We start from the raw sequence: 13,366 nt of genomic DNA, 5'->3' as shown, positions 1-13,366 counted from the left end.
ATGGGGTTGGTCCTAGCCAGCTGAATCATGGGGTTGATCCTAGCCAGCTGAATCTTGGGGTTTGTCCTAGCCAGCTGAATCATGGGGTTGGTCCTTTTACTGCTAACCTACAAAGCGTTACATGGGCTTCCTCCTACCTATATCTCCGATTTGGTCCTGCCGTACATTCCAACACGTACGCTATGGTCACAAGACGCAGGCCTCCTTACTGTCCCTAGAATTTCTAAGCAAACAGCTGGAGGCAGGGCTTTCTCCTATAGAGCTCCAATTATATGGAATGGTCTGCCTATGCATGTGAGAGAGACAGACTCGGTCTCAACCTTTAAGTCTTTATTGAAGACTCATCTCTTCAGTAGATCCTATGATTGAGTGTAGTCTGGCCCAGGGGTGTGAAGGTGAACGGAAAGGCACTGGAGTGAAGAACCGCCCTTGCTGTCTCTGCCTGGCCAGTTCCCCTCTCTCCACAAGGATTCTCTTCCTCTAACCTTATTACAGGGGCTGTCACTGGCTTACTGGTGCTCTTCCATGCCGTCCCTAGGAGGAGTGCGTCACTTGAGTGGGTTGAGTCACTGACGTGATCTTCCTGTTCAGGTTGGTCGCCCCCTTGGGTTTGTGCGCCTGGGGGAGATCTTCGTGGACTATACTCAGCCTTGTCTCAGGGTAGTAAGTTGGTGGTTTGAAGATATCCCTCTAGTGGTGTGGGGGCTGTGCTTTGGCAAAGTGGGTGGGGTTATATCCTGTCTGGTTGGCCCTGTCCGGAGGTATCGTCGGACAGGGCCACAGTGTCTCCCAACCCCTCCTGTCTCAGCCTCCAGTATTTATGCTACAATAGTTTGTGTCAGGGGGCTAGGGTCAGTCTGTTATATCTGGAGTATTTCTCCTGTCTGTCCTGTGTGAATTTAAGTATGCTCCCTCTAATTCTCTCTCCCTCTACTCCCGGAGGACCTGAGCCCTAGGACCATGCCTCAGGACTACCTGGCCTGATGACTCCTTGCTGTCCCCAGTCCACCTGGTTGTGCTGCTGCTCCAGTTTCAACTGTTCTGCCTGCGGCTATGGAACCCTGACCTATTCACCGGAAGTGCTACCTGTCCCAGACCTGCTGTTTTGGACTCTCTCTCTACCACACCAGCTGTCCCTAACTCTGAATCCTCGGCTATGAAAAGCCAACTGAAATTTACTCCTGAGGTGCTGACCTGTTGCACCCTCAACAACCACTGTGATTATTATTATTTGACCCTGCTGGTCATCTATGAACATTTGAACATCTTGACCATGTACTGTTAAATTCTCCACCCAGCACAGCCAGAAGAGGACTGGCCACCCCTCATAGCCTGGTTCCTCTCTAGGTTTCTTCCTAGGTTCCAGCCTTTCTAGGGTGTTTTTCCCAGCCACCGTGCTTCTACATCTGCATTGCTTGCTGTTTGGGGTTTTAGGCTGGGTTTCTGTATAGCACTTTGTGACATCGGCTTTATAAATACATTTTATAAATACATGATTGACTGATATTGCTGTATGATGGATTTTGTATTGTAGGTATATTGTGGTAGAGTAGTGGTGTAATAATGTGTTGTATTGTAAATATGTTGTGGTAGAGTGTAATAACGTGTTGTATTGTAGATATGTGTTGTGTGATGTGCTGTTGTATTTTGTAATTGCCTTAAACTTTTTTAGACCCCAGGAAGAGTAGCTGCTGCCAAGGCATCCGTAATAAATACAAATGTGAAAGTTGGTTTGGTGTTTCTAGCTTGAACGGTTCAAGAATTACAATTATTGTTGTTGGGTATTATATACAGTTGAAGTCGGAAGTTTACGTACACTTAGGTTGGAGTCATTAAAACTCGTTATTAAACAATTCTACAAATCTCTTGTTAACAAACTATAGTTTTGGCAAGTCGGTTAGGACATCTACTCTGTGCATGACACAAGTCATTTTTCCAACAATTGTTTACAGACAGATTATTTCACTTATAATTCACTATCACAATTCCAGTGGGTCAGATGTTTACATTAACTATGTTGACTGTGCCTTTAAACAGCTTGGAAAATTCCAGAAAATGATGTCATGGCTTTAGAAGCTTTTGATAGGCTAATTGACATCATTTGAGTCAATTGGAGGTGTACCTGTGGATGTATTTCAAGGCCTACCTTCAAACTCAGTGACCCTTTGCTTGATATCATGGGGAAATCTAAAGAAATCAGCCAAGACCTCAGAAAAAAAATTGTATACCTCCACAGGTCTGGTTCATCCTTGGGAGCAATTTCCAAATGCCTGAAGGTACCACGTTCATCTGTACAAACAATAGTACGCAACTATAAACACCATGGGACCACGCAGCCGTCATACCGCTCAGGAAAGAGACACATTCTGTCTCCTAGAGATGTACTTTGGTGCGAAAAGTGCAAATCAATCCCAGAACAACAGCAAAGGACCTTGTGAAGTTGCTGGAGGAAACAGGTACAAAAGTATCTATATGCACAGTAAAACGAGTCCAATACTGACATAACCTGAAAGGCCTCCCAGCAAGGAAGAAGCCACTGCTCCAAAACCGCCATAAAAAAGCCAGACTACGGTTTTGCAACTGCACATGGGGACAAAGATTGTACTTTTTGGAGAAATGTCCTCTGGTCTGATGAAATAAGAATAGAACAGTTTGGCCATAATGACCATCTTTTTGTTTGGAGGAAAAAGAGGGAAGCTTGCAAGCCGAAGAATACCATCCCAACCATGAAGCACAGGGGTGGCATTATCATGTTGTGGGGGTGCTTTGCTGCAGGAGGGACTGGTACACTTCACAAAATAGATGGCATCATGAGGAATGGAAAATTATGTGGCTATATTGAAGCAACATGTCAAGACATCGTTCAGGAAGTTAAAGCTTGGTCGCAAATGGGTCTTCCAAATGGACAATGACCACAAACATACTTCCAAAGTTGTGACAAAATGGCTTAAGGACAACAAAGTCAAGGTATTGGAGTGACCATCATAAAGCCCTGATCTCAATCCCATAGAAAATTTGTGGGCAGAACTGAACGGATCTCAGTTACACCAGCTCTGCCAGGAGGAATGGGCCAAAATTCACCCAACTTATTGTGGGAAGCTTGTGGAAGGCTACCCGAAATGTTTGACCCAAGTTAAACAATTTAAAGACAATGCTACCAAATACTAATTGACTGTATGTAAACTTCTGACCCACTGGGAATGTGATGAAAGAAATAAAAGCTGAAATAAATAATTATCTTTTCACGTCCTAACCATAGAAAGCTGTTATTTTCTATGGTAGAGTAGGTCAGGGCATGACAGGGGGATTTTTTTTAGATTTTCTATGTTATGTTCTAGTTTTGTATTTCTATGTTGGGTTTTGTTTGGGATGATCTCCAATTAGAGGCAGCTGGTCATCGTTGTCTCTAATTGGAGATCATACTTAAGTAGGTGTTTTTCCCACCTGGGTTTGTGGGAGATTGATTTTGATTAAGTGTATGTTAACTCTTCGTCACGGTTTGTTGTTTTTGTTTATTCTGTTTATTTTGTATGTATTGCATAGTTTCACAGTTCAATAAAATATCTGGAACGATAATCACGCTGCACTTTGGTCCGCTTCATCCTACGACAACCGTGACAATAATAGCAAAAAGAGCAGTGAAAAATGATGTTATGGAGTTGGGTAGAGGGGAAATTAAAACATTGATTCAGAAAAATGGATTAGATTGGGTTAGATTGCAGGCAGAGACGATGGGAGGAAAGTAGTATAGGGCAGATATTTTTATAGTACAAGGAAAACTGTACAGAAGATAATGTCATATAATGGGAACAGAAGGGAGTAGGTTATTTTTTAACCAGGTAGGCAAGTTGAGAACAATTTACAACTGCAACCTGGCCAAGATAAAGCAAAGCAGTTCGACACATACAACAACACAGAGTTACACATGGAATAAAACAAACATACAGTCAATATTACAGTACAAAAACAAGTCTATATACAATGTGAGCAAATGAGGTGACATAAGGGAGGTAAAGGCAATAAAAAGGCCACGGTGGTGAAGTAAATACATAGCAATTAAAAAACACTGGAATTGTAGATTTGCAGTAGGTGAATGTGCAAAGTAGAAATACTGGGGAGCAAGGGAACAAAATAAATAAATAAATACAGTAGGGGATAAGGTAATTGTTTGGGCTATTTATAGATGGGCTATGTGCAGTGATCTGTGAGCTGCTCTGACAGCTGGCGCTTAAAGCTGGTGAGGGAGATAAGTGTTTCCAGTTTCAGAGATTTTTGTAGTTCGTTCCAGTCATTGGCAGCAGAGAACTGGAAGGAGAGGCGGCCAAAGGAGGAATTGGCTATGGGGGTGACCAGTGAAATATACCTGCTGGAGCGTGTGCTACGGGTGGGTGCTGCTATGGTGACCTATGTTTACCTAGCAGGGTCTTGTAGATGACCTGGAACCAGTGGGTTTGGCGACGAGTATGAAGCGAGGGCCAGCCAACGAGAGCATACAGGTCGCAGTGGTGGGTAGTATATGGGGCTTTGGTGACAAAATGGATGGCACTGTGATAGACTGCATCCAATTTGTTGAGTAGGGTGTTGGAGGCTATTTTATAAATGACATCACCGAAGTCGAGGATCGGTAGGATGGTCAGTTTTACGAGGGCATGTTTGGCAGCATGAGTGAAGGATGCTTTGTTGCGAAGTAGGAAGCCAATTCTAGATTTAACTTTGGATTGGAGATGTTTGATGTGAGTCTGGAAGGAGAGTTTACAGTCTAACCAGACACCTAGGTATTTGTAGTTGTCCACATATTCTAAGTCAGAACCGTCCAGAGTAGTGATGCTGGACGGGCGGGCGGGTGCGGGGAGCAATCGGTTGAAGAGCATGCATTTAGTTTTACTTGTATTTAGGAGCAGTTGGAGGCCACGGAAGGAGAGTTGTATGGCATTGAAGCTCGTCTGGAGGTTAGTTAACACAGTGTCCAAAGAAGGGCCAGAAGTATACAGAATGGTGTCGTCTGCGTAGAGGTGGATCAGAGACTCACCAGCAGCAAGAGCGACATAATTGATGTATACAGAGAAAAGAGTTGGCCCAAGAATTGAACCCTGTGGCACCCCCATAGAGACTGCCAGAGGTCCGGACAACAGGCCCTCCGATTTGACACACTGAACTCTATCAGAGAAGTAGTTGGTGAACCAGGTGAGGCAATCATTAGAGAAACCGAGGCTGTTGAGTCTGCTGATGAGGATGTGGTGATTGACAGAGTCGAAAGCCTTGGCCAGGTCAATGAATACGGCAGCACAGTATTGTTTCTTATCGATGGCGAATAAGATATAATTTAGGACCTTGAGTGTGGCTGAGGTGCACCCATGACCAGCTCTGAAACCAGATTGCATAGTGGAGAAGGTACGGTGGGATTCGAAATGGTCGGTAATCTGTTTGTTGACTTGGCTTTTGAAGACCTTAGAAAGGCAGAGTAGGATAGATATAGGTCTGTAGCAGTTTGGGTCAAGAGTGTCCACCCCGTTGAAGAGGGGGATGACCGTAGCTGCTTTCCAATCTTTGGGAATCCAGACGACACGAAAGAGAGGTTGAACAGGCTAGTAATAGGAGTTGCAACAATTTCGGCAGATAATTTTAGAAAGAAAGGGTCCAGATTGTCTAGCCCGGCTGATTTGTAGGGATCCAGATTTTGCAGCTCTTTCAGAACATCAGCTGACTGGATTTGGGAGAAAGAGAAATGGGGAAGGCTTGGGCGAGTTGCTGTGGGGGGTGCAGTGCTGTTGACCGCGGTAGGGGTAGGGGTAGCCAGGTGGAAAGCATGGCCAGCTGTAGAAAAATGCTTATTGAAATTCTCAATTATAGTGGATTTATCGGTGGTGACAGAATTTCCTATCCTCAGTGCAGTGGGCAGCTGGGAGGAGGTGCTCTTATTCTCCATGGACTTTACAGTGTCCCAGAACTTTTTTGAGTTTGTGTTGCAGGAAGCAAATTTCTGCTTGAAAAAGCTAGCCTTGGCTTTTCTAACTGCCTGTTTATATTGGTTTCTAACTTCCCTGAAAAGTTGCATATCACGGGGGCTGTTCGATGCTAATGCAGAACGCCACAGGATGTTTTTGTGCTGGTTAAGGGCAGTTAGGTCTGGAGAGAACCAAGGGCTATATCTGTTCCTGGTTCTAAATTTCTTGAATGGGGCATGCTTATTTAAGATGGTGAGGAAAGCATTTTTAAAGAATAACCAGGCATCCTCTACTGACGGGATGAGGTCAATATCCTTCCAGGATACCCGGGCCAGGTCGATTAGAAACGCCTGCTTGCTGAAGTGTTTTTGGGAGCGTTTGACAGTGATGAGTGGAGGTCGTTTGACCGCTGACCCATTACGGATACAGGCAATGAGGCAGTGATCAGGATGAGGTCAATATCCTTCCAGTATACCCAGGCCAGGTCGTTTAGAAAGGCCTGCTCGCTGAAGTGTTTCAGGGAGTGTTTGACAGTGATGAGTGGAGATCGTTTGACCGCTGACCCATTACGGATACAGGCAATGAGGCAGTGATCGCTGAGATCTTGGTTGAAAACAGCAGAGGTGTATTTAGAGGGCAAGTTGGTTAGGATGATATCTATGAGGGTGCCTGTGTTTACGGCTTTGGGATTGTACCTGGTAGGTTCATTGATAATCTCACACAAATTAAGGGCAACAAGCTTAGATTGTAGGATGGCCGTGGTGTTAAGCATGTCCCAGTTTAGGTCACCAAGCAGCACGATCTCTGAAGATAGATGGGGGGCAATCAGTTCACATATGGTGTCCAGAGCACAGCTGGGGGAAGAGGGTGGTCTATAGCAAGCGGCAACGGTGAGAGACTTGTTTTTAGAGAGGTGGATTTTTAAAAGTAGAAGTTCAAATTGTTTGGGTACAGACCTGGATAGTAGGACAGAACTCTGCAGGTTATCTCTGCAGTAGATTGCAACACCGCCCCCTTTGGCCGTTCTATCTTATCTGAAAATGTTGTAGTTAGGGATGGAGATTTCAGAGTTTTTGGTGGTCTTCCTAAGCCAGGATTCAGACATGGCTAGGACATCCGGGTTGGCAGAGTGTGCTAAAGCAGTGAATAAAACAAACTTAGGGAGGAGGCTTCTAATGTTAACATGCATGAAACCAAGGCTTTTACGGTTACAGAAGTCAACAAAAGAGAGCGCCTGGGGAATAGGAGTGGAGCTAGGCACTGCAGGGCCTGGATTAACCTCTACATCGCCAGAGGAACAGAGGAGGAGTAGGATAAGGGTACGGCTAAAAGCTATGAGAATTAGTCGTCTAGGACGTCCGGAACAGAGAGTAAAAGGAGCAGGTTTCTGGGGGCGATCAAATAGCTTCAAGGTATAATGTACAAAGGTATGGTAGGATGTGAATACAGTAGAGGTAAACCTACGCATTGAGTGATGATGAGATAGATATTGTCTCTAGAAACATCATTGAAACCAGGTGATGTCATTGCATATGTGGGTGGTGGAACTGAAGGGTTGGATAAGGTATAATGAGCAGGGCTAGAGGCTCTACAGTGAAATAAGCCAATAAACACTAACCAGAACAGCAATGGACAAGGCATAATGACATTAAGGAGAGGCATGCTTAGCCGAGTGATCATAAGGGTCCAGTGAGTAGTGAGTTTGGTTGGGGTCACGGCGATTCAGACAGCTAGCCGGGCCATGGGTAGCAAGTTAGCAGAAGACTGTTTTTAGCCACCTCGTGCGTTTCCGTCGGTAGATTAGTGGAGTTCCGTTTGGTAGAGGGGACCAATCCAATTGGCAAAATAGGAAAATTGTCTGATAGACCTATTCAGATAGCAGTCGATATGCTCAAGACAGCTAATGGGCGTTCAGGTTACGTCGCAACGGAGGGGCCAGTTGAATAACTCCCTCGGGCAGATAACGTTGGTAGTCCAGTCGTGAAGGCCCGGTGGGGCTCCGCATCGGCAGTAAAACGGGTCCGGCTAGGTGATTGTAGCCCAGGAGTAGCTGTTATGTTGTGTAGGTTAAGGTTAGGGCATACGGGATTGAATTAATCTTTGAATTTGATAGGAAAACATGGTAATGGAATGTGTAATGGATGTAGGTTAGAGGAAACGGTTGAACATTATTACTTTGTGAAATGTATGATGTAGAAAGGGAGAGGTTGTTTGATAGGGTCAGAGAGGTTGGATGGGAATTATTTGATTTGATTTGAAATTCAGGGTTAGTTAATAGGGGCGGCAGGTAGCCTAGTCGTTAGAGCATTGGGCCAGTAACCAAAAGGTTTCTAGATCGAATCGTTCTGCCCCTGAACTAGGCAGTTCTGGGTCACTGTTCCTAGGCCGTCATTGTAAATAAGAATTTGTTCTTAACTGACTGGCCTGGTTAAATAAATTAAAACAAATACAATATAGTGGTATAGATAGGTCGCGACCGGCCCCACACTCCAGAACAGTAGGTGGCGCTGTATGCGTCTGTTGGTTGCGATTCGCCAATCGAACTTAAAGAAGAAGCACAGCAGCAGCTCTTTCTTTTTTTTTTTACCTTCCCGGACTCCGTACATATTAGCTGTTGACAGAATCATGGCGTCTTCAATGTCACTTCTAGGTTTGGGACGGGGTTCCCTGCTAAATACAGCCACTAAAGTATTCCTGAATCCTGTCAGGTAATTATGTTTTTATTTTGCTACAGACATATTTCTGTCGCACAACGAGGTACTAACCTCCTATCCGTCATAACATGCCATAGTTAGCTAGTTTATGTATGTGTCATTGGTTTCCTTTCGCTAGCTAGCTATTTAGCTTAGCACAAACAACACAAAAGTTACGTTTTATGATGTGTCCTTGGGATATTTGTAGTGATAATGAGTATGGATGGATGTATGGTTTTGTGAAAGGCAGTGTAAGCATGTCATAGCTAGTTAGGAGTTAATTGCTAGTGGTAACGTTAGCTAGCTGCGTGTGTCCTTTTAAATTTGTTTAACTAGCTAGTTAGCAGCAAAGACAGTAGGAAGATGGGAAGTATGAAGACAGTATGAAGATGGGAAGAAATTACTTCACCAATAAAAATCCGCGATCATGCTTGTATGCGATGTCATGTCGTCATTGGCTAGCTAAATTCATCTAAATTCAGAATAAGGTAATCTGGTCTAACGGTCGTCTCGTACCGAACTGCGCCTGTGCAGGCCGTCAAATCAATGGCACTCTTTAGATATAAATTGCAGCGTTCAAAAACAACTGAACTCGGAAATCTCCAACTTTTTACTTCTTCAGTGGGTTTCATGACAACTGGGAACTCAAAATAAAAACGAGCTCCGACGGTCAAAATTGCTTTGAATGGTTTTCCAAGTCGGGAACTCGGGCCTTTTTCTAGAGCTCCTATTTTTTTTTTTATATATATTTTTTTTACTGGAAGTAACTATTTTACCTCTTATTTTTTCCGACTTCCCAGTTGTCTTGAAAGCATCAATTAGTTCGACGAAAATGAAAGTGTCAGTTTGTCACTTTCACAAGCGCTGAATACCCATATTTAATAATATATCGAATACCCATAATAACATACTGTATGCTACATACTTTTATACTATTAGTTAATTTTAGTATAGTGTAAATGAACGGTATTCTTTCAGTTGAGTGTACTAAGCACATCGCCTGTTTACTGGAAGTTGATGCTGTTGCTATGCAACCGCTTGTTAGCATAGCAAATTAATAGCTTGACATTTTACGACTTTGGGTGTGTTTTTATCAATTCAATCTGCAGTGCCAGAGTGCGCTCTGGGTGTTCATAAATAGTCAGATTGTCCTTACAATGAGACCACTCAAGTACCCAAGCTAACTTTCTAGCTACTTCCAGACACAAATGAGAGACCACCTCACTCTGACCATTTTACTAACCCTAGCAGAGCTGACATGTTATCCAGAGCGTTGGTGACTAGGGTTGCACATTTTGGGGAATATTCAGGCGTGGAAACTTTCCGTTGGAATTAACGGGAATATAAGGGAATTTAATATGAATTCCATTTAAATGTATGTTTTTTTTTTACATTGGATATATTTACCATATATGGCGACAAACATAAACATTTTACCTAATAAGTAGACATAATTGCAAATGATTAAATCCTTCCAATATAAAACAAACAATTTAGTTACGTATTGAACTTTAAATGAGTTGACTCTTCACCTGGGATGATTTCACTGAACAACAAAAGGGAATATTGAGTGATACCCAATGATCCATCGCATCACCCAAGAACATTTTCAACATCTGTAAAATGATAGTTTAGAAACTAAAGCTTTGGTTGTCTTCCTCTCAGGACCTCCTCAATGTCCACCTCTTGAACATCAGACTCTTGAGGCCTCATCTTTACTGTCACTTTCCAACCTTGTTGAGGATGGCTCAAAAAGCCTCATTTATGAGACACTGTAGCGATGACACCATAGGCCTTGTTAATCCCTGCACCAGACAGGATGCTCTTGCCAGCATGCTTGGGGTCCAACATGTACGCTGTGGCGTGTATGGGCTTCAGGCAGAGGTCTTCACGCTTTTTGATGTATTTCAGAACTGCAGTTTCCTCTGCTTGGAGCAACAGTGAAGCGGGCAGGGCAGTACGAATTTCTTCTCTTACATATGCAAACAGAGTATGATCATCAGACAGGATGGCATTGTCTCCTTCAATCCGTCCACTGGCTTAGTGCTATAGGTTTCAGGAGTTTCAGGCTGCTTACCACTCTCTCCCAAAATACATCATCCTGGAGGATCCTCTTGATGGGGCTGTCCATATCGGCAGACTGAGATATGGCCATTTCTTGGAGAGACTCCTTCCCCTCCAGGAGACTGTCAAATATGATGACGACACCACCCCAACAGGTGTTGCTGGGCAGCTTTAATGTGGTGCTCTTATTCTTCTCACTTTGCTTGGTGAGGTAGATTGCTGCTATAACTTGATGACCCTTCACATGCCTAACCATTTCCTTGGCTCTCTTGTAGAGTGTATCCATTGTTTTCAGTGCCATTATGTCCTTGAGAAGCAGATTCAATGCATGAGCAGCACAGCCAATGGGTGTGATGTGAGGGTAGGACTCCTCCACTTTAAACCAAGCAGCCTTCATGTTCACAGCATTGTCTGTCACCAGTGCAAAATACCTTCTGTGGTCCAAGGTCATTGATGACTGCCTTCAGCTCATCTGCAATGTAGAGACAGGTGTGTATGTTGTCCCTTGTGTCTGTGCTCTTGTAGAATACTGGTTGAGGGGTGGAGATGATGTAGTTAATTATTCCTTGCCCACGAGCATTCAACCACCCATCAGAGATGATTGCAATAGTCTGCTTTCTCTATGATTTGCTTGACCTTCACTTGAACTCTGCATCCAGCAAATTAGTAGATAAAGCATGTCTGGTTAGAGGGGTGTATGCTGGGCGTGGAACATTCAGAAATCTCTTCCAATACACATTGCCTGTGAGCATCAGAGGTGAACCAGTTGCATACACAGCTCGAGCAAGACATTCATCAGCATTTCTCTGACTACGTTCCTCTTGAGTAAAACAAAACTTCTGATTGCAGGAGGATCATGAGCTGTTGCTATCGATAAGGTGTCTGATTCATAATTTCCCCCTCGACTAGAAGTAGAGGGACTTTTGCCAGAGGTTGCTTGTTGTGAGCGCTGAGGGAACTTTATGCACTTGGCCAGATGATTCTGCATCTTTGTTGCATTCTTCACAAATGATTTGGCACAGTATTTGCAAATGTACACAGCTTTTCCTTCTACATTAGCTGCAGTGAAATGTCTCCACACATCAGATAGTGCCCGTGGCATTTTCCCATAAAGATTAGGGAAAAAATGAGTAAAAAAACCTAAATGCAATTCCATGTACAGATAAATAGTTAAGCAGTTAAGATTACACAACTCCTTTGTAAGAAATGTTTTAAAATGAAACGTGTATGGAAACAGGTGCATTAACACTCCTCAGTTAGGCTCAAGCAAGCTAAAACCCACATGGTAGCAAAAACTAACTAGCAGAAATTGTTAAATTAGAAATTATTTAAATACACTTTTCTGTAGGCCACTATTTACGAGTTAACAAAATAATGTATGTCATATAAAATATATTCACCCCACCCAGTATTGTAATCAAAACTTACCAGAAAGCATGTAGTCCTTAGCTTCAGACAGTGTAGTAGTGTGGGCTCAATAGCATCTCATTAGTGTGCAAGATCTTGAGAATCAGCTGTACATGTGACGGAAGAATGCGCTGTGCATGCAGAAGGTTGCAATTCCATTGAATTGGGGATAGTTTAAGCAAAATATGCAACAAGATCTAGAATTGCCTTATGTGTATCCCAGAATTGCCTTATGTGTATCCCACACAAAAGGTTCACTATTATAAGCTAACTTTTTTGTTGTTGATGAATTTAAGCAAAATTCCCCAAATTCCAGGGCTTAACTTCCCATGGAAAATTTCCAGCCCTTTGCAACCCTATTGGTGACTTTGGGAACATTATAATTATGCTTTTTTTGCCGACATTTACTGACACTGGCAATATTCAACAGGTGTTGAGCGTTAGTAAATTCATCAGTTATTCTGCGTTCTGGCACACTCAGATGTGAGTGCTCTGAAATCGGAGTCGATAGGCAGAGCGAATTTACAAATGCATTACGACTATGCCGCTAAGCTAAGAATGACGTGAATAATCAATTCAATACACTTTGGGTAGTTAGATAGCATATAGTTAATATACTGGCAAGTTCGATGTATTAGTAGCCAACTAACATTAGGTAGCTAGTTAACATACCGGTACATACTGCTGTAATGATATGCTATTCGATTCGTAAGGATAGCGTAGCTAACAAATTTTCAGCCAACATAAGTTACACGTTATCTGAAAAGTCATTACTTTATTACATTGCTCAACATTTTATTAACATTTGTCATAATTAGTTAAAGCAATGAATTTGTATCAGACTTCGGCTGCATATTTTCTACAAATCTGAAAATGTAATGAAGCCATGTCCATTTTCGGGAAAAATTGCATTATGGGCCCTAAAAGCACAGAAATAGTGTCCACTGCTTGTGTACTACATCTTACATTTCTGTCACAAATGGAATGTTAGTGCAGTTAGTATTCAAACACACCTAAGGTCTTTCATGAGGTTGGAGTAATAACATGTTCAGCTACTGAAGACATTGGCGGTGACTCCCGTAATAATAGGGTTAGAGGCAGAGAATCCCGGTGGAGAAGGGGGAACCCGGCCAGGCAGAGACGGCAAGGGCGGTTTGTTGCTCCAGTGCCTTTCCGTTCACCTTCACACCCCTCGAACCAGACTACACTCAATCATAGGACCAACTGAAGAAATGAGTCTTCAGTAAAGACTTAAAG

General features: G+C 43.1%; 1 protein-coding gene across 1 annotated transcript in view; it reads left to right on the top strand.

The window, feature by feature from the left end:
- The first annotated feature begins 8,488 nt into the window (after nt 1-8,488).
- The window catches only part of ndufs4 (NADH:ubiquinone oxidoreductase subunit S4), a 44,551-nt gene continuing 39,673 nt past the window's right edge, over nt 8,489-13,366 (top strand). The window contains exon 1 of the mRNA XM_014143510.3: nt 8,489-8,653. Within this exon, the coding sequence (XP_013998985.1) occupies nt 8,571-8,653 (83 nt within the window). The 5' untranslated portion in view covers nt 8,489-8,570. The remainder of the gene's footprint in view (nt 8,654-13,366) is intronic.

The sequence above is a fragment of the Salmo salar genome, chromosome 15, assembly GCF_965601325.2.
Source record: "Salmo salar chromosome 15, fSalSal1, whole genome shotgun sequence".
NCBI classification, from domain to species: Eukaryota; Metazoa; Chordata; class Actinopteri; order Salmoniformes; family Salmonidae; genus Salmo; species Salmo salar.
Note: the sequence above shows the minus strand (reverse complement) of the source record. Positions and strands in the feature narration are given on the sequence as shown.